Raw genomic sequence first — 22,841 nt, 5'->3', positions numbered from 1 at the left:
TTATGCGTCGCTTTATTCGCCTGCAAACGGCGGCTGAGATATGGGAAGCGGTCGGGAAAACCTTCTATGATGGAACAGACGAAACTCAGTTGTTTGAATTGAACCGAAGGTCCTTCAACACCCGCCAGAACGGACGATCTCTATCTGCTTACTTCAATGAACTGGTAAGTATATTTCAAGAAATTGATACCCGTCTAACTGTTCAAGAAGACACCGTCACTCAAACAATCGCCCTAAACAAAACATTATCACGCCTTCGTGTGCACATCTTCTTGGCTAGACTAGATCCAGAATTTAATCAAGCGAGGTGCAAAGTCTTGAGAAAATACCCGCCCCTTGATCTTGAATCATGCTATGCCTACATCCGAATTTGACAAACCATGGAAGAACCAAAAACCCGAATCAGACAGCGTGGTTCATATGGCCACTCGAAATCGTAACACAAAAGAGAAAAAATCGAATGGTAAGGGGAATACATTCACGTGTACGCACTGTGGGGAAGAAGGTCACTCAAAACTCCGATGCTGAGATCATCGGATATCCTGAATGGTGGGACTTCACTAAGAAACCACGGAAAAAGATCAGCCAGGCAACTGTTGCAACTTCAACTCAATCTGAGGAAGTAATCACTCCAATAGCAGCTCACACGTCAACCAACCTTGGTATGTCACACCATAACCACGTTTCAAATAATGGTTGGATAATTGATACAGGTGCCACTGACCATATGATGAATGACTCGAAAATAATGACGGTTTTTTCCCCAAAACAAAAAACCATATGCACCGCGAATGGTAGTACAACACCTGTAACACATGAAGGATTCGTAAAAATTTCAAGCTCAATGAATTTTGATTCGGTCCTAGTGGTTCCATCCTTATCGTCTAACTTACTATCCGTTAGTCAGATTACGGAATCCCTTAATTGCTATGTGATTTTTTGGCCAAATGATTGTGTCTTTCAGGATATGACAACACATTGGATTCTTGGCTATGGTACTAGGCGGGGGCGGTTGTACTATCTCAAAGAAAACCATCAAAGTCAAGCACATCATACTGGAATAAGCCAAGCAAACCAATCAGTGGCATGGCTGTGGCATCGCCGGCTTGGGCATCTATCCTTTAATTACCTTAGGAAGCTTAAGCCAAATTTGTTTTTGAATGTACTGGATAGTGATTTTAAGTGTGGCATTTGTGAGTTAGCAAAAAATAAAAGAATTTCGTATGTTCCCAGTTTTAATAAAACTTTGACTCCTTTTATGACCATACACTCCGATGTATGGGGTCCGGCTCGGATTCCCACTCCTAGTGGTGCACGGTATTTTGTAACCTTCGTTGATGAATGCACTCAGATGATTTGGATCTCACTTCTGAAAACCAAGGGGGAAGTACACTATGCATTCAAGGAACTACACCACATCGTCAAATCTCAGTATCGAAAGGAAATTCAGATATTACAATCTGATAATGGGGGGGAATATATCAACCTCGAAATGCAAGTTTTTTGCAAAGAAAACTCCATTCGACAACAAACATCGTGTGCAGGAACACCTCAACAAAATGGGTTAGCAGAAAGACGAAATCGACAGATTCTCGAAATAGTCCGGGCCTCCCTATTTGACATGAATGTTCCACGAAAATTTTGGGGGGAAGCAGTTCGATCAGCTGCATATCTCATGAATAGAACCCCCTCACGGGTGATAGATTTCAAAACCCCATTACAAAAGCTACATGAACTGGTAAACATGTCTGTGTGTAACGGACTCGAACCAAGAATTTTTGGATGCACGGCATATGTTCACCAGAACGTAGGAAAATTAGAACCAAGGGCAATCAGATGCATTTTTCTGGGATATGCAGATAAAAAAAGGGGTATCGATGCTATGATCCAATCATGGAAAAAATGTATGTGACACGCGATGTATCCTTTCACGAGACCGTTCAATACTTTGGAGATGCGAATTCACTTCAGGGGGAGAAACAAGATGAAGCGAACCCACACTACCAACAAATGGAATCTACCCCGGATTTGGATCTCCATGACAACAAGAACGCAACAACGGTACACGAAACAACCGAGCATGCAACCTTCGAGAACACACCTGACGAGGGTAATTACAATGCTGAAATTGAAGAAGAAGACAATCGAGATAGTACAACCACCCCGGAAACTGAGAATGCCGATGAAACCGAGTCTATCACTATCGATCACCCCGAGGTAACTGATAGTACGCCTAACGATACTAACATTCCATATGCCACATCTGGTTCTGTCTTACAGGAAACGAATGACACATCCCAAGCTAGATATCCAACTAGAAGCAACCGAGGTGTTCCAAAGAAACAGTACCAACCGGACCTGAAGGCAAAGACGAAGTATCCAATCGGAAACTATGTTTCACATCACTGCCTGTCGTCCCCACATGCGCTAGTAGTTGAAAAATTGTCCACTGTATCAATACCAAATGATGTACAGGAGGCCATGAAAGATGAATAGTGGAAGAAAGCCATGAACGAAGAAATGGAGGCGCTACAAAAGAACCAAACTTGGGAGCTTGTGGAACTTCCTCTCGGAAAAAAAACGGTCGGATGCAGGTGGATATATACAGTTAAACTAGATTCAGAAGGAAACATAGATCGATACAAGGCGAGACTCGTGGCCAAGGGACAATGGAAAAGTGACTGCTCTTATCGTGTATGTTGACGATATGGTAGTCACTGGAAATGACTCGGAAGAAATGGCGAATCTTCAAACTATACTTGCCACGGAGTTTGAACTAAAAGATCTCGGACACCTAAAGTATTTCTTGGGTATTGAAGTAGCCAGATCAAAATCTGGAGTCTCCATGTGTCAACGCAAGTATATACTAGACTTGTTAACTGAAACGGGGATGCTGGATTGCAAGCCCATCGAAACGCCAATCGAGATGAACCACAAGTTATCAATTCTCTCAGATCAAGTCTTCACAAACAAAGAAAGGTATCAAAGACTGGTTGGAAAACTCATATACCTCTCTCACATCAGGCCAGACATAGCCTATGCCGTGAGTGTAGTCAGTCGATTCATGCACGCACCAAGCGAAGATCATATGAAGGCAGTRTATAGAATTCTTAAGTACCTTAAATCCTCTCCTGGTAAGGGCTTATTTTTTGGAAAGAATCGAGATCACYAAGTGTGCGGATACACGGATGCAGATTGGGGAGGAGATAAAACTGATGGAAAGTCCACCTCGGGGTACTTTACATTTGTAGGGGGAAATCTGGTTACATGGAGAAGCAAGAAGCAAAAAGTGGTCTCAAGATCGAGCGCCGAGGCTGAATTTCGAGGAATGGTACACGGTGTGTGTGAACTAATTTGGATTAGGAAAATTTTGAAAGACTTGGGTATCCACTTAACATCCCCTATGCAGCTACATTGTGACAACCAAGCTGCTGTGAAKATAGCTAACAACCCAGTTCAGCACGACAGAACCAAACACGTAGAAATTGATCGACATTTCATTAAGGATCACCTCGAGAAGAAAACTGTGGAACTTCCATATGTCGAGTCAAAGAATCAGCTTGCGGATATGTTAGCAAATGCAGTTTGTGGGGGAATTTTTCAGGGCTCTCTTAACAAGCTGGGAATGTTGGATATACATTCTCCACCTTGAGGGGGAGTGTTAGCAAGAGCCAAACTCGGAAACCTTGCTGTAGATTGTTGTGTATTTCCTCTTCTTGATCCATGAATTAAGGCCATTCCATAGATAGTTAGTTACCTCCTTGTATAAATACTTGTACTCCTATTTGGTGAAAGAATAGAAAAACAATAGACACCATATATCTCTCTCTCTCGAATTTACAGAATAAGTAATAACCAAGGTGCGTGCACTTCTCTGATACTGATCTCAAAACACTAGCATTCAAGTGAGACATAGGAAACATGGAAGGATCGACAAGCATCTAAATCCTCAAAGGATATCGAGTTTACAAACGTAGAACTTGAGAAATAAGAGAAAACTCTTAAAAATAGAGATAAAACTCTAAAATGTTTAATTTATAATCAATAATCTGCCTTGAAAGAGAGAACAATGAATCCTAGTTATAGGCTAATAAGGAAAAGAAACCTAAATCTAAACCAACTAGGAAAGTATTTAAATAATTAATCCTAATTAGATTAGGAAGAAAATAATCAGTAATGAGTAAAAAAATTAATAGAGGAAATGACTTGATGCAAGGTTGGCTAGAGAGGTGCATGAGCGACTAGCTAAGCGACCAGTCGCGTGGTTAGTGGCACGAGACATTGTTTCCATATTCCAGAGGGTTCTGCGATTGGGCATGCGATCCCAGTCTGGGGTCTGGTCGCTGGACAAGATTTTGAACACAAATCAGGTTTCTTTCGAGCTTGTTTTTCCTTCCCGCATTGATCCATGACATAATCCATCAAATCCTGGATCCGGGCTACATCATACAGAACATAACAATGTTGTTTCAATGAACCTTCCTACTTCTACCTGTTTTCTCCCTTGGCCCCATTTTATGAATTCATCTAGTTGCCTTTTGTTGATGTGGAGTGGAATTTCACTCAATGCACTTAGGGTCCATTTGGTTTGTAGGAATGGAAAATATTTGGGGGGATTTGGAATTCAAATCCATTCGGGATATGGTTTGTATGATTGCTCGGATTTGAACTCCCTCAAACATATGATTTTGAAATTCCCCGGGTGGTTGGGATTTCATGGGATTTCGTAGGATTTGTATATAATAATGTTTAAAAATATGTTAAACACATTTATTTTCTAATAATCAATTAATAAAAAGGTAATTTAATATTTTTTGTAATTATTTATAATTTGTTATTACAAATTATTCGTAAAGAATGAAATTCAATTTCATTCCATTCCAAATTCTACAAATCAAACACGCTAAATATTCCAAATCCTTTCAAATCCAAATCCTTCCACGAAATCCAAATCCCTCAAAACCATTCCATCAAATCAAACACCCCCTTAGAGTTCTTTTTGAAGTATATAATATTTATATACATCAAACTCACACATTCCTCATATTTTGTGAGGCATGAACCGTTGATTGACATGGAGGTTGGGTTCTATAGGTAACTGGGTGCTGCTTGGCGATTGATCATTTGACCTTATGGCTGCACTTACTAGGCCTAGACTAATCCCGGCAAATTGTGACTATAAGAAATCAACCCTGATAAACTCAGTGGCCACCCTTGTGGTTTGCACTTACTGTTCTTGTTACAGTTTTGTCTTTATAACAAGATTCTATGGATACACATTTGTAGGGGTATAAATGATGCGAGTCGAGCTCGAGTATCAATATACTCGACTCGAACTCAATAGCCATTTCTCAAGCTTGAACCGACTCAAAAACTCGCGAGTAGTTAAAAACTAAACTCGACTCAAACTTGATTGCACTTATTTAAACTTGAACTCTAGCTCGAACTTGTTTGAAGCTCGAACCAAGCTCGAATCAAGCTCTTAACTCAAGCTCGAATCAAGCTCTTAACTCAAACTCGAATCAAGCTCACTTGTCAAAATTTATGAAATTTTAGGGTCTTCTCTTATAAATTATGCAACTTAAAGGTGTTCTCATAAATTTTAAAAAACTAAAGGGATGCACCTCAAAATTCATCATCAAAAAGACAAAGTTACAAATTTTATTCACTTCCCTCTCTTTTTATAACACCTTTTCATCCTTTTTACTATCTCTCTTCCAATGTGGGACAACTTCACCAACACTCCTATAGTTTTTTTTTTCTCTTTTTTAATTATGATATTAATACAAAAATTATTGATTAGTTTTTATAGTTAAAAATGCACAATATTGTTCAAATATCTAAAAATATAAGACATTTTTATTACATTATATTATAAACTGATTATATTTTTAAAACTAATCATATATAAAAAAATCGAGTATCTCACGAGCTCTTGAAGTCGAGTATTGGGTAGCTCGACTCGACTCGTTAATATGTCGAATCAAATTTGAGTCGAGCCTATTCGAGTCGAGTGTTGACTGAGTTGATCTCGAGTAGCTCGCGAGTTGTCTCGTATCATTTACACCCCTACACATTTGCATCTGTCTTTGATCGTCCCTTTGCAGATTCTAAATGTGAAAAGAGGATAGGCTGAAGTAGTTCTCAGGGAACTAATAAAAGGGCGAAGTGCACGCCAGTTTCATATCCAACTGCTGTCTGTTATACAAGAGGACATGGGATCAGAGTATGCCATCTAGTCCTATTGAATATTTTCTGAAGTACATTTATTTCACATGGTGATCGTCATTATCATCACCTTTCAGGTCTCCATTGTTCGATCCAACTCATGGCAACGACACATGGTTGAAGGCTCTTAAAAGTTGCATCCCCAAATCCAAATATCTGTTGCAGGCTTTTGATTGTATAGATAAAGAAGGTGGTGGATATGATCATTTAGACTCATCGATGAAGCTTAAACTCTTAAATTTCCTGTGTGACGAGGTTCTTGGTACCGAGTAAGATTAACATAAACTCTTCTATAGGGAATTGATAATGGGTTCTGTTAGGGTCCCACATCGGCTAGCTTCAGACACTCTCCAATCTACTCCCTCTGTCCCACAAAAATGTCCACAATAAAAATATCACAGTTTAAGAAAGTGTAATTATTGCACCTTTTAATTAACTAAATGACACTCTTACCCTTTGCTAATAGAGATAATTTCTCCGTCTCATAATTAAAGGTAGAATGACACTTACTTTTGAAATTGGACCTTATTTTGGAATGAAGGGAGTATGTTGGAACCCCACTTCTCTCAAAGGCTCTTTTGGAGAGTAATTTAATGGGACTTGCACTTCTGCATATTCTCGCATAGTATCAGAGCAAATAGACATCTATGCTCATCTAGCCTCCTTTGGAGGGGGCTTTTTCGGCTACACTTGGACATTTTCTCTTCAATATATCACGTTCAATTGAATGTGGTTTTCTAATGCTTGAAAATATTGTATAGGAAAATAAGAAATTGGATTGGTGATCAAAATAGCAAGTTTGCAGAACAGATAAAGGAAGCAAAGGAAAGACTTGTTGCTGCAAAAGATAAGGTATCTTGCAGCAATAACGGCTACCTGCAGAAAATCTTATGTCAGTCTGTTAATGTGCAGTTTTTTTAAATTTCTGTAGGAGAAATGCTTGAAGCAGAAGAAGGTAGATGCTATTGCTGAAGCAGTTATTGCATGAAATGGTGTTCTTCTTGCTATCTCAGAACATGAAGTTGCTTTTGAAATCAAGAAAAAAGTAGCTCAAGCTCATGCTGAGATGCTTGAATTCAAAAGAATGGTTCCCATTGGTATGGTCTCAAGTTCCTTTCCACACTTTTAAGCTTTAATTTAATACTCCCTCCTTCCCCAAAAGGAGCCAACTTTGATTTTTGAATATGATCTATTAATCATTTCTGAGATCTGCAATCAACACAAATTTACTACTTTTGAATTTTTAAAAAATGGGTAATCTTTCTTTCTTGATTACTTGTTTAGGGTGCGTTTGGTATGTGAGATATAGGACGGGATAAGACTGTAGAAGAAGTTGTTGTCTCTCATCTGGTACGACATTAGACTGGGACATGGCAGCATCTGTGTGTCACAGAATTCCGTTTTTTCTATCTCGCCTAAATAGGTGGAACAAAAATCAATTATATGAAATTAGATTGGTAAATTACTAGATTACCATCTCAAATTAAAACCATAAAACCTTCTACCATTTTTTCAAGCCCTACCTCACTCTCGCCTTTCCATTTCTGTCTGGTCCCATCCGCATACCAACCGCATCTAATGCCTAACCTAATTTTTGCATCCCTTACCTCAATATATGTTGGAACCACCCTTTTTTCCTCCTGTCTCTTTCAGAGAGTAATTTAATGAGATTCATATATTCTCACATGGTATCAGATGGCCCCCTAATTTTTCTAGGCCCCTCTCGACACTCTAGGACAATTATCAGCTAGATTTGGACAATTTCCCCCGAGTATATACTGTAACCTCCTTTCTTTCCTCAATGGCTCATTTGAAGATTAATACGGGGATTTCACATATCGTAACTCCTCACAAGACACCCCTATAGCCTGACATCACTGAGTTTCTTTCTTGCTTTTTATAGGCCTGATGCTGTCAGAACAGAGCCAATTTTCAGAGACAACAGAGGGAATGTCTACTGGAGATTAAAAGGTTTTTCTGACAAATCTGATATTCTTCTTCAAGATGAACTCTTACCACACTTTGTAAAGGATTCTACTTGTGATCCCCACCTTATACAAATCTACTCCTTTTCTTTCTATCTGTCTCAGCCTTTTCTGGCGGTCTTTTCTTTTGAACACACTTTTTGTAAGTTGGGGTCTTCACGAAAACAACTGTTCTACTCTCTGTTGGGGTCAGGTTTCCCGGACCTACCTTTGAGTGGGATATATTGGGTTCTTTTGGTTTGCTTTTATTTGGTTTCCCATATAACACTTCATCCTTCTCAACATGCAGATATAGGGACGGGGGATGTCACATTTGAATCAGGTGAAAGTTGGTTCCAATTTGATGCAGAACAGACAATTTTGATCAACAACCACATCAATGGTTTGAGGTAATTTACTATTTATGAATTAGCACGACCAGACTTTTGTTCCAATCCTTCATGAATCAACAGTCACCAAGTTCTGATTCAATTTGAGGGTGCGTTTGGTATGCCAAACAGAATTGGACAGGACAAAACGTGGTGTTCACTTTTGGCATGAAATTAGATAGATTGGGACATGACAGAACCTGAGCCGGATAAAAATCAATTATCTGTCAATACCAAAATAGACCGAATAAAAATCTAGGAGATTAGACAAGATTGATAAATTAGTACTAAGTACTAACCATGTGAAAATAAAGCCCTTTGACTCTCGTTCGTCTACTCCTGTCCCATGTCCAGTCTTCGTACCAAACTCACAACAAAGTTACTATTGGACGTGTGTTTTGGTCCATTTTATTGGAATGCATATAGCAGTTTCGTGAGTCCACTAAAACATGGTAGTACTCTTTTTTCACCTTTGAGACTAGTGATGTGATGTTGGATCACATTCATTTGCAACTAAATGATTTTGAGTTTGAACATCTAATAAACATACTTCACAAAAAATATTGCATGATAATCCATGTTTAAACATTGAGAAAATGACTTCAAAGATTCAAGGGCCCTTTATTTACAAATTAATGAGCTTAATGGGTTTGGCGGCTTATTCGTTTAGACATATAGACGTATTTCTTTACGGCTTAATCGTTAAACAAATTTATCTAAAGAGACAACTTAACTCACGGTTTAATGGAATAAAAGGTAAAAGAGTCGGTTAGACATTAGTAGTGTGAACCCAATGATTTAATATTAATGTACCCATTAAATTATTAATTATGTAACTTAAGTTTTGAGTTCCTCTTGCTGTTTATTGCAGAGAAGGAAGATTTAGACTTGTAGCATGATGCTCCCAAGACATGGTACATATTTTTGTATATGTCTTTACTACTTTATCTATTTCTCCATATTTGTCTTCACCTGTTTTCCTCCCTCATTACTTCACTATTACCGCTACTTAGGGGCCGTTTACCAAATGCTTACTTGGTTGGGTTAATCGCTTACCAAGTTATATTACCTTACCGGATGAATATGGTAAGGACCAAAAATCTTACCCGGTAAGTGAGGACAATGACTCTTACCACGGTTAGCTCTTACCGGGTAAATTGTTGCATAGAAAGTCGTTTTTGTTAACTAAAATCTTACTTGGTAAGTAAATAATAGTATTGAATTTTATCGGTAATTGCTTACCGGGTAAGTGTCTGGTAAACGGCCCCTTACTCTCTTGTTTCTTTGAATTTTTGAGTAATCGTTTGCTCAAACTTAAGTAATTGCCACGCTAGTTCTAAAATTACACCATTGTTTCGATTTGTTTATACTGTAAGTTCATTTGTTAAGTCGAGAGTGCATTTTGGTCATTTTGCTATGTATATAGAGGCCATTTGATTTAACAACCGTGCCTAAACCCGTCTCTTTCTTGGGTATGTTAACAAATTCTAACCATTTACAATTTATGCAAATGGGACAACACTTGTTGATAATTAATTACATGTAAAAGTTGTGATGCATTATTGTTTTTTCATAATGAATTACATGTAAAAGTCGACCTTGAGCGATATGGAAAATGGACGACGTTCGGCAGGCCTGTTCCTGACAATTTTTTAGGCCCTGGGTGAGATGTGAAAAAGGGCCCTCGATAAGTATGATACTTTTTCAATATATTGTTTTTTATCATTAGAAATAACATTGAATTCATATAAAGCCGTTTTTTGAGTATTCTTATACGCAAAATCAATCAATAATCATTTTTAAATTAATATTATCTACTACAACATTTTTATGTAACATCATCAATTTGTTCTTTCATCAAAAATATCATATGATATTTTTGGTACATGGAATGACATCATTTTGGGTCACAATGTTAATTCTTTTTATTTTCGAATAACACTATGTAAATCAATATAAATATGTTGGTTTTCAATGTCACTTCATGTTAATTATTTAAAATAAAAAGGCTTTTATTAAATTTGTAAATATTTAATTTATTTATAATATAGTATAAATAATTAAAATAATACTTAATAAAAAAAAGAGGAGGATGATCCCATCATGTATAGATAGGATGCTGATACAATCCATATGTTTTTTCATCCAATTGAAACCAATCCTCATGATCCATCAACATATTCCAACTGCATCCACGTGGGACCTACTGTCGGTTCCACGTGGACACCACCATGTTAGTGACAATGGGCCATGTCACATGTTCTCAAATCTAGTTGGTCGTTGTCAAAACGCAATTTGGGAAGTCTGAGAGGGAAAGGTGATGAGGCATTTTTACGTCAAATAATGCAAAAGTTAGGGGAAGGCACGTGCCAACCTATTTTCTTTCTATAAATAAATCACAAACATTTGTTTGTATAATCGTTGGTTTTTGGACCAGTTTACCTGTACGAATTAATCTTTTGGCTCACAGGCTTTGATAATATCTGGATTCAAATTTAAGACAGGTGAGATTTTTCACGCAATCCCTTAAGATTTAACCAGTAAAAAAATCAAATACTCCTTTCATAATAAGTATTCATAAATTTAAAAATACTAAAAGGGTACTCACACAATGCAGTGATATACATTTTTATTTTAATATTTCATTTTATTCTTTATCTCAATCAATGTTATAGTATGGTTTTATATAATTTTAAAAAAACAATGATATTTTTATTTCTGAATAAGATATAAATTTGAAAATATCATAAAATTTTGACATAAATATATCGATATTAGTATCTTATTAACTATTTAAAATTCCTATTTTTATGTAATTTTTTAATTCAAATTTTTATTATAATGTAATTCAGGTTCAATAATGAAGTAATTTATATCTGATTTGAAGCCAAACGCTTCCATTACTTTAAATTTATTTTATTTTTTTTGTCGGGGTTTTGTTATATAATCATAAAAGCTCTGTATGTAATACTTCATTGTGAATGCTCTGACACGAGAAGCAAAAATTGGATTTCAATTTTGTCATCTTTTATGACACAACATTTTGAAAACAATAACAAAAAAAAAATTAATTTTCACAAAACAAAATAAACATTACAAAAGGAATGTAACGCAATAAACCGTATTGCAGGTAATAATACCATACAATCCATTAAAATATTAGAAAAAAAAGTCCTAACAAAATCTAATAACACAATACCATAATATATTTTTTTTCCATACATTAATAATAATAATTATTAATAATAAACACTAATTTAATTTAATTGAATATAGATTAAATTAATTATTAGATTTTGTTGACCACAAATTCTTGAAGGAGAGACACCCACTCCTTTTGTAGCACATGCAACCATATCTCTTTCTTTTATCCTCATCATCTTCTTTTGTTTCTTCTTTTCCCCCCTCAATCTCATCCTGTACATGAAAGGTACAACTCACATTACATTCACATGCTTTTCACTTCACCATAATTCAAATTTCATATACATACATATACATACATACATACATACATACATACATACATACATACATACATACATACATACATACATACATACATACATACATATATATAACATAAAGTCGCAGTCACACTTAATGGTATTTCTGTCGGGAAAATATCTGGTAATCTATTTTATCTAAACAGTGAAAAAAACAAGAAAATGCAGGTTTTACATAAAGGGTTATTAATATGACTTTTTTTTTTTGGTTAAAGATAGAAGTTTTCTTTGACAAGGGTGGTGTCTGCGTACACAACAAACATGTACATATACTATGTATAACCTTGTTTACATCATTCTTAAATTAATCATATAGTTTCGTAAAGAAACGTAACTTTATATTTTCTTGAACAGAGTTTTTCGCCCAACAGATAAAAACGCAGACCGAACGATATCGCTTATACCGTTTTTGTATAAAAAACAACTACAAAAAGGGCCCATTAAGAAGAACACATATTTCACATGACAAGTTAAAAATGAAAAGGGTAAAAGACATGTAACTCAATGAAACAATGATTGAGAGAAATACAAAAGAGTAAAATTACAATCTTGGTCCTTATGGTTTACACCCAATTACAAAAACCTTCCCTATACTTTCAATATGTATAAGGTATACCCTCTGTGGTTTACATTTTACTTTGGAAATTGTCACTTGAACTTAACATCGTTAAATATCTCAGTTCCGTCAGTTCTTCTGTTATGTCTTTACTTAACCAAGGACCATAGGACCAAAACGACGGTTTCTTTTTGTTTTTCTCTTTTTTGTATATACAATTACATGAGCACACCGATTAGGGTCGGGGTGCTCTTGTAATTATATATATATAAAGAAAAGAATAACAAAAAAGAAAACCACGGTTTAAGACATGGTTTTTGGTTAACGGTGTTGAGTTTATAGAATACAGATGTCTATGGATAACTGTAGTTTTTGAAGTCTACGGATGATAAACCAGATGGACCAAAACTGTAATAGAAAAAGTGATAAATTTAAAAAAGAAAAGAGGGAAAATGGTAAAAGAATGATGGTGAAAAGAGAGAAAAAGGAAGATGCCATAATTTTGAAGCATCTTCTGAGGATTGATTGAACCTTTTTGTTTCATGTGTTGTTCTTCTTCCCCAAAATACGTCATTTCTAGGTGTCTTTTTGGAAAAGCTGCTTTCACTTCTTATAAAGCAATGCTTTTAAGCTACTATTTTTATTAATTTTTAACATTGAAATTTGGGAAAAGTTCTCATGCTTTATTCTCTAAATTATTTTTTAAATTTAATTTTTTTTATTTATTAAACTTTCATATTTTGAATGATTAAGACACTGAATATTTAAAAAAATAAACAAATCATTGAACTTTTACTTGTCCGTTAAAATAACTTTTTTTTTAGGTTAAAAAGATGTAGAAAACCGATTTTTAAAATTAAAAGTGCGATGGTTTATTTTTTAAAAATATGTTTAGGGACTTAATCAATCAAAAAGAGAAAATTTAATGGTCTTTTTAATAAAGAGAAAGTTTAATGGTTTTTTTTTATTTAAAAAAAATAGTTCATTGACTTCATCATTCAAAATGAAAAAATTAATGGTTTTTCATTTAAAAATTAGTTTAGCGACTAAACCATTCACAATGCAAAAGTTTGTAGCGTTTTTTTTTTAACTATTCTTAAAAATATACGAATTTAAGGTCTTAATATTTTGTTTTTGGGTAATTGTAGATTTTCAGACCATCATTTAATCATTTCATGAATGACCCAGAATTATCGCAGATGAATCTCCATTGCTAAAAAAGTTTTGACAAGATTTGAACCTGAAGAAGATTACTGACTAGGGTTAAATCTCCCCTTAATAAAACCATTAAAAATGATAAAGATACAAATAAAAAACATAATATCTGATTTTATTTAATCTGATTTTCATATATATATATATATATATTATGTTTTATTTATAAAGAAAAACGGATTAAATATATTTTTAAATATACCTAACATTTTAGGTCAAAAATTTCTATGATTTATTACATGTTGGGTAAGAACTAAGAACCCCACCATGCATTACAAATTTTTTATTTTGTTTTCTTCCATATATATTCTATTATTTAATTTTAATTATAAAAACGTTTTGATAAAAAAAAATATTTTTGATTTAAAATTATAATAATCATTAACAATAAACGTTTTAAATTTTAAAAAAATATATAACTAATTATTAGATCACGAAATTCAGTGTCAGAATTATAATTTAAAAAACACAAATCCAAAACTCCATATTAGTCTTAGAAAGCGACAAAAGATATGATCACTGATGTTAAAGGACTCATTCAGTTATATACTCCTAACCCATTTTCAAATATTTTACACTCCAATGCATAATAATAATTAGTTGTACAAATAAATATGGTTACATTTTAAATATATATATATATATATATATATATATATATATATATCCAAAATTTGAAACTCAAGGCGTTGCTATCTAACCCATATAAGTTGAAAAATGGCACATAATTTTGAAATTTAAACCACAACATATGTATTGCAAATTGGCGTATATATGAGTATATGGTAAGTGTACCTTGAATTCCAGTTTCAAATTTGATTCCGATTTCGAGCTCGAATTCGAGGAATCTAAGTTTGAACCGAACTTGATCGATCTTTCTTGGATCGAAGGAGTAGAAGTCGGGCTCAGGGTACTGCTTTCTTCGCTTAACGAACTTTGAATTCCCACGTCTCGTTTCATCATCATCACCATGATCGACCTCCCATCGGTCTTATTATCCTTCGCCTCGTTTTCATCTACACGATCATCAAAATCGTTATCGAGTAATGAAAACAGTATCAGTAACAGAAACAAAACTAAGGTGTTTGTGTGGAACCTTGAATTGGGTGAATATTGGCAAGTTTATGAGGTTGGATTCTTGAAGAATGATGGATCAAAGGTGCCGACATGGTGATTCGGTTCGTTATGTTTCTGAACGATCGACCATTCATGAGCGTTTTCGACGATAAACACTCCATCGGGACTTCGCCCGATAACGGATTGCATATGTATCTCTCGGCTTCATTCCATTTGGAGTTCAGAGCGAACCCTTCCGGCGATAAATACTCCCATGTGTTTATCGACCTCAATTGCAACGCTGCAAAAGTTTTCGAAAACTGAGTGTTTATAAGTCCAATCCCATCGTCGCAAACCGACTTCGCGAAAACAAAAAAACCTTAAAAAAAATTCACCTTTGAGCGCGTTAGTGAACGAGTACGTAGACGGGTCGATTTCCTCTACAACACAAAAAAAAAAACCCCACTTGTTAACATCTCACCAGCTACGAAACCGGCCAGCGGTTGTATATTACAACCGCTGGCTGTAAAGAAACAGGTATGGTTTATACCTTTGATGGAGTAGCCAGGGGAGGAGGCGGTGCTGGAAACGGTGGCGGTGGGCGGGAACATCTTGCAGGCGTCTTCTCGGAAGCTGGTAACGCGGGAAGACGAGAAGCGTCTGGAGATGGTGTTATCGCGACTGACGATTCTGGCTTTGACACCGAATTCTTTGAAATCTGGTTCTTGGTTTCTTTGAGGCTGGGCATCCATGGCGATGGGAGATGAGATGGTAATAGTAATAGAAGCTGTTTATGTGCTTCAAATGGAAAAAGGGGACTTGTTTTATAAGTGTGGACCAGGTGATGGTATCTATTTGAATGTTGGGTGAGATTGGGATGGCATATCATTCCCAAAATCATTCAGTCGTCTGTCCCCATTTCAATACTTTTTTTATTTAAAATAATAGAAAAAATAATAATTTTTTTTAAATAAATAAATCATTCTATCTTTTTTATTTTAAATGATTAAGTTTTCGAATTATTATATTTCAAATAAATATACAACTAAATTTTTAGAAATTTAATTTTTTCGTTTCTAATGGACCGTTTATCAAAAGCTTATCTGGCAAGTGTTTACTGGTAAAATTTAACACTGTCGTTTACTTACTGGGTAAGATGTTAGTCCACCAAAATGGTATTGTATGTAATAATTTATCTGTGGTAAGAATCGTCGCCTTCACTTACCGGGTAAGACTCTTGGTCTTTGTCTCGTTCTTACTGGGTAAGTTACTTGGTTTTTACCATATTCATCTGATAAAGTAATGTGACTTGATGTTACTTACTCAAATAAGCACTTGGTAAACGGCTCCTAAGTCTTACGTTATTCAAACCCCTTGATAAGTGACAAGGGATTTGAATGACGTCAGTTTTAGGAACGATAAAATTGATCTTTGTTTTTTTTTTTTCACTTTCAGATCTTTCTAATTGATTATATGTATCTTTTTTGAGTTAAAATGGTTTAAGTAATAAATATTTAAAAGTTTGATGGTTCGTTTATTTAAAAAAAATATTTAAATACTTAATGGTTTATTTATTAAGATTTTTTTTAGCAATTTAATAAATTAAAATGAATTTTTTTTGTGACTTCTCTTAAAATAAATTGATTTGAATTATATTTTAAATTTAAAAGTTAAAACATAAAATAAGTAAATTAAAACGATACCCATTGAACAAGTTGATTTTGTGTTAAAATATTTATAATTTTAAATACTTGATTTGGAAAAGAATTTTTGTTTTATTCATATGGTTTTTGCTTCTATAATAAATTGATAATTTTTTAAAACTTAAAAAAAGACAAAGAGGTGTTTGTTTAAAAGTAATTGTAACCAACAACCCCTAAATCGATCCACACAGGATTATTCCAGTCGTATTATAAAAAAAAAAATCAGATATGCAACTTATGATAGGTGGTTGTCTTAAGAATTCAGTGTTCACAATGAGCTTAATCCCCAACGATTGTAACCCACACACAACAATTATCAATCTCGAACCCGTGGTCTCGTTGTACAATACATCACCCTGAAATCAAATGCGTTCCGTTCGGCGGGTAGACAAAAAAAGTGTTGGTTTAACCACAAGGGTGGTGTCTGATTGGTTTGAGCTTGGCTCCAAAGATCAAAAGTAACAGGAGGTATCAGGTTCAAATCCAAGGAGGAACAAAATCTTCTTATGGCCACAAAAGTTCAAATGCGACAACTTTGGGCTATCTGCAAAGCAGGTGGTCGCCCTGGGATTAGTCGGCTCACATAGCGTGTTGGATATCCAGGTTGATAAAAAAAAAGTGTTGGTAGGTCAGTTCAACACTTCAACCCAATTCGCTGACCCATCCATTTACTATCTCTGAGAAACTGTTTCGTTTCATTCAGTTATATTTATAACATAAAAATACCGGGTTGATTGTTTAATAATGTAGTTCAACGGTTAGACAAGTATTAAATATTTTGTCTGATTTGACAAATTTAAGGTTCCGATTAATGGGTTTGTCAAAGAAAATGAAAATGCAGGTACCGATTCTATTATTAAATCTTTATTTAGGAACGTTAAAACGTTAAAGAAAAATAAATATTGCTACATATTTCTCGTTAAATGAACTTTAATAATACCATATATAAACTATTTGAAATACTGTTCAAAATATACGTAATAAACTTTCGTGAAACGTCTTTCAAAACCTGACCACTATTAATCTCCACCTCCTCAACTTTGGAATCCGATCGAACGGAAAGAAATACGTTTTATACGTATATGAACAAGTTTTTTTTATCGTAATTATAAGTAAAATGAATTTTAATTTTAATTTTTTTTTTTGAAAAAAATGACTTGTCAAGGGGAACAAATATTTGATGTGATATAAAATGGGAGATTATTCGGTTTCAAAAATAAATGATAATAGTATTTTGAGACCAGTGTCCGTACAAACTATCATAAATGGAAGTAACATCACCATTAATGATATGGTTTTGTTGTCTATAATATCCATGTATTTTTAAAGAGTAAATTACAAATTTGGTCCTTATGGTCCACACTTTTATCTACATTAATCCCAAAATTAAAATAAGTTCAAAAATAGGACTCGTGGTTTACGTTTTTGTACTTTCTGTGTCTTTCCCTCTCTTGTTAACATAATGGGTATTTTGGTCTTTTTGGTAGTATTTGGTACGTATACTCGATGAGACAGGACGGGACAGGACATGACGGGACGGGACATGACTAATTGTCTGTCCTATGTTTGGTACGACTATGACAGAACATGACAAAACTATTAAAATGATCATATTACCCCTAAATGTTGTTCAATGTTATTTTATATCATATAATAATTGTAAAATGACAACAAATCAATCAAAATATTGTTATTTTAACTTTAGTCTCATGTTGTTCCACCTTTTTTGGTTGAACAAGAAATATCAAGATTTGTCCCACTAAAATTAAAAATAGTCTTACATTGTCCCATTTTTTTTTTGTCCATGGCATGTCAAACATGAGATTATTTTTTTTTGTCTTGTCCTATCCCATGTAGTCTGCATACCAAACGTACCCAATCGGTTTATTTGATAAAACGTTAGAGGGGTTGTTAAATTTGTTTCAGAGTTAAGGGGTGTGTATTGAAAATATGTTTAAAATATCTCAAAATTTTCCACTACCTCTTATCCTAATATATATATATATATATATATATATATATATATATGAATTATTTCTTTTTTCTCGTTCATTATTTTACTTGGGATAAGAATTGAAAGAAAGAAAGTTGGTGAGCCTATACGTGGTTCCAGATCCGAATAACAGAAGAAGAAACTGTTTACGTGAATTTTGTCTGAATATTTGTGGTTGTTAAAGTTATCATCTACTTGTGTTAACAAAGTGAATTTTTACTTTACAAGCATTATTTGATATGCTTTATTATGAAACTTTATGGTTTTAGATGGGGTGTCTTCTGATATGGTTATTTGTTATGTGTTAGCATAAATTTGGATTTTGATACATTATTATCAACTAATTGGAATAAGGGTGACATAATCAGGAGATATGTATCTTGTGATATGTTGGCATAATTAGGAGAGGTGTATATATTTGAAATAAGGGTGACATAATCAGAAGAGGTGTATACTGGGATAAGGTTATCATAATCAAATGTTTGTTAAATGAGATTTTGATCATATGAGAACTGTTATCGCATATGTATGATGCGATAAAGATTAGGTTTCATCGTATATGTGTGATGCGATAAAGGTAAGTTATCGCATCTGTGTGATGCGAGGATATGAAATTATAGCATCTTTAATGCGAAGAAAGTCTTCATCGCATCCTTATGATGCGAGGAATGTGTGTTATCGCATCATCATGATGCAAAAAATTAGGGTTATCGCATCAATGTGATGCGACAAAAAGAGGTACTCGCATCTGAATGACGCAAGGAAATGGGTTATCGCATCAATGGAATGCGATGAGTTGGTATATTAACAATTTGATGCGACAAATTGGTTATTATATTGTTTAAATGCGACAAAAAGGGATTGTCTCATCTATATGATGCGATCGAAAGAGATTTGATTTCAATAAATGATACTTGTATATTGTTGTTTCAGAGATTGAGTTTTCTAAAAAATGTTTTGCTGATTTTCATCTTGTAATAGCAATCAAGGGAATTATTCACTGGACCATATGGTCTAACCCTCGTTTTGTTTTAAAAAATGTGCATTACAGGTCGGGCACTAGAAGGAAGTAAAGGGAAGGGAGGATGTAAAAGGATTTATTATAACTTTACATCTGTGGATTTTTGGGAAGATGAATATGTACATGATTTGTGAGTTTATGTTATTCAAGTCATGTAATTATATGATCAAAAAGTTTGTAGCTACTTTATATGTACCAATATGTGTACAATTGGGACCAATATACAATATTTGTATTTTATGTTATATGGAATATGTGGATTTTATGCAAATCTAGATTGAGGTGTTACATTTTACTCTTTTTGTCCTTTTGTTTTCTTCATTAACCTGTTCCACCTAATCCACCCCCACCATTGACCCTCATCGGCTCACCCCCATCAGCCCTTTGTTTTCCGATGGCTATGAATCTTCCTCAAATAGTGATTATGATGGGTGCTCATAATCATCGCCAACGTTATGAAAAATCATCATTCATCAAAACCCAAATCGTGATTTTTGTATTAAACCCAAATCAATTAAAGATTAGTGATAGATCCCTCTTCATGAGTGAAGAAACGTGGAATGAACAAACCTTGAAGGTGCTCGAAACCAATTTCAATCAACCTAATTATAAGCTTGATGGATAAATGAATAGATGATGATGTGCATATATATATATATACACACACACACACATGTTATACAGACATTCACAGTGTGGCTGATCATCCTCTCGGACCAACTACTGATGAATTCCATTAGACCTAGAAATGATACATTGTGGCTGGATCACCCATTTTTAGGGAGAACTAATGCTTTTCCGCAGATAAAGGCACGTGAACAGCCATTTGATCCCCGCCGAACTAATACCAAGAGAGTTCGAATCAAATCGGATTGCCCCTTTTTTCCCAAAGTTAGGGGGCTATTTTGTCGAGTTCAAAAATTTCCCCCAATTAAGCGCGTCTAGAAACCTACAAAGCTTGATGAAACCCTTCTATAACCAACGAAGCTTGCATTTTAGAGTTTTGTAATGGTGATAGGCCGATGAAGGAAGGTGGATGTCGAAAGAGAGGATATGGTTGTGGTAAAAAAAAGGTCATTGGATCTGGTGGTGGTAACTGATGTAGATTCGATGATGGTGGTTGTATGACATGTTTGTAAACTTCGAAAGCCATAGACGGTGAAGGGAGTGGGGGAGGTCAGTAATATGAAGGAGGTTAAGGGATGTCAGATATAGTGACCGGCACTGGTGTTGGGTTTGAGAGGCCTACACAGAGAAGAAATCAAGTAAGTGTTTTGTACTGTGTTTATGTGTGCAATAGTTTATTGAAATATAATTTCTTTAAATTTTGTAATAAAAAAATAACAAAGGAACCAAAAAAGACCATAATAACCCTCATCTTAATATGATATTTAACAGGGTTAGAGGGAGGGACTCAAAAAATACTAAAATGTAAACAATTTGTAACACCCCAAGGAGAACATTTCAATATAAATATATGTTTTCATATATCAAAAAAAATATAATTTACACAATTGGTCCTCTTATTTACGAACATTACAAATTAGCTACCAAAAGTTTCCACAAAATCTCTATATAAAAAATTGTATACATAACAAGTTTTCAAATACAACAAATAACATGTTATCCTAACATCTCATGCAGGCAAATATATAACTTTTCATATTTTCCCTTTCTCTTTCCCCTTATCCTCTTGTTGTGTCCAACCTGTAATGCATATTTTCAAAACACCAAAATGAGGGTTAGACCTTGAGGTCTAGTGAGAAATCCCTTTGTTTGCTATTACAGGGTGAATAATCACCAAAACATATTTATAAACTCATAGTTGTGTCAGTAGAGTCATTCATCCCTATCTTGGTTGCATTCTTTATCCTGGAAAGCTAGTCTCCGCCCCTGCCTCTGGGCAGCCTTTGATCATCTCGGTGAGCCTTCCCCTTATACATGAGAGAGGTCGTGATAAGAGTTTCCGAGTGAGGCGAGGGGCTCCTCTCAATCGACGAAGGCTTGAGTCCCCTACGGCCAGTACAATGCGCTAGTCGCATCTTCTATAAGGCTGGCATCTAATATAAAGAAAGTTGTCCTTGTGGACTCTGTCTCATCTTTTTTTATTGACTATAAAAAGCTGTGAGTTACAAAGGCCGCTATTCCTGGCAAGGAATAGAGTAAGGCCTTTTACCGGGCTACCTCTCAATAGTTCAAAAATTCCCGAATATTACGGAAAAGTTTGCCAAAATTGAGTGCGCAAAAAGAGTATCCGCTTCCTTTGATAAGGTAGGGAACCGACCTTAAAGCTTTTTACAAGAGTGTCTATTATTATAGGAATTCGAAGGCTAGTGAAAGGTTCTCTCCCCCACCCAAAGGGGGAGAGAGAGAGAGAACATAAGAGAGAGTGCTTCTCGGGGAGGAGCACGAATCTCCCTAGTGTAGTGTTGCCTTTCTGGTCCTTGTGTTAGTAGCTGATAGACAACAGCAAGCCCGGAAGAAGTTCTTACCCGTGGATTGAACTTCTTCCTGGCGATAAACAACAACAAGCAAGTTGTGCCCCCCTGGGGGGTCTGGGGGGTGGAAATATTTAATATCTCATAAAGAGAGTTCAGCCCGATCAGTAATAATAAGCCTGTTACTTAGAAGACTTCTTGCTTTGATAGAACTGTATCGATGCTCCAAACAATGATGGAAAACAACAGTTGCAGCTAAAACAACCCGACATTTCCTCTCCGATAGGAGGGAAATGAGATAAGGGTTGACCTTACTTAACTAAACAAGAAAAACTTAACTAAACAAGAAAAGGAAACAAAAGCATTCTATCAACAAGTTGACTTAAGACAAAATGTCTTTTGTCAACGTTCATATAGGAACCCATTTATTCTATTCTCGAATTTAGCTTTATCAAATAACTGAGGATTCGAACTGAATAAGAGAGAGCGAAAGACTTTCYGCGTAAGAGCTCTTCAAACCTTTTCCTATCGAAGCTGCGCTGATACTCCTGGAAGTGTAAATGGTTTTAAAGAAGAATCATATATGAGAGAGAAAAGATTTGGCCAAAAGGATAGCCAAGAAAGATGCCTGCTTCGGCACGGGGATCCTCTGTTTTCTTTATGCCTAGTGGGCTTGTGATTGTGGGAAAAGCAAAGGCAGCCACAKGGGGATAAGAATAAGTGGGCTTAGTATAAAACTTCTGGAGAAGACTTTTCCAGAGAGCATGGGTGT

The 22,841-nt window shown here is 35.0% G+C and overlaps 1 protein-coding gene across 1 annotated transcript; it reads right to left on the bottom strand.

Moving 5' to 3' along the window:
- Positions 1-11,845: 11,845 nt before the first annotated feature.
- LOC112513466 lies at positions 11,846-15,686 on the bottom strand. The gene is made up of 5 exons (XM_025119740.1): positions 15,465-15,686; positions 15,310-15,354; positions 14,955-15,215; positions 14,654-14,874; positions 11,846-11,998 (listed from the first exon to the last, which is right to left on the bottom strand). The coding sequence occupies exons 1-5, from the start codon at positions 15,664-15,666 to the stop codon at positions 11,864-11,866; spliced, it is 864 nt and encodes a 287-aa protein (XP_024975508.1). The 5' UTR covers positions 15,667-15,686; the 3' UTR covers positions 11,846-11,863.
- Between the last annotated feature and the right edge of the window lie 7,155 nt (positions 15,687-22,841).

This window comes from Cynara cardunculus (assembly GCF_001531365.2).
Source record: "Cynara cardunculus var. scolymus isolate 2C chromosome LG 5, CcrdV1, whole genome shotgun sequence".
NCBI lineage: Eukaryota > Viridiplantae > Streptophyta > Magnoliopsida > Asterales > Asteraceae > Cynara > Cynara cardunculus.
Note: the sequence above shows the minus strand (reverse complement) of the source record. Positions and strands in the feature narration are given on the sequence as shown.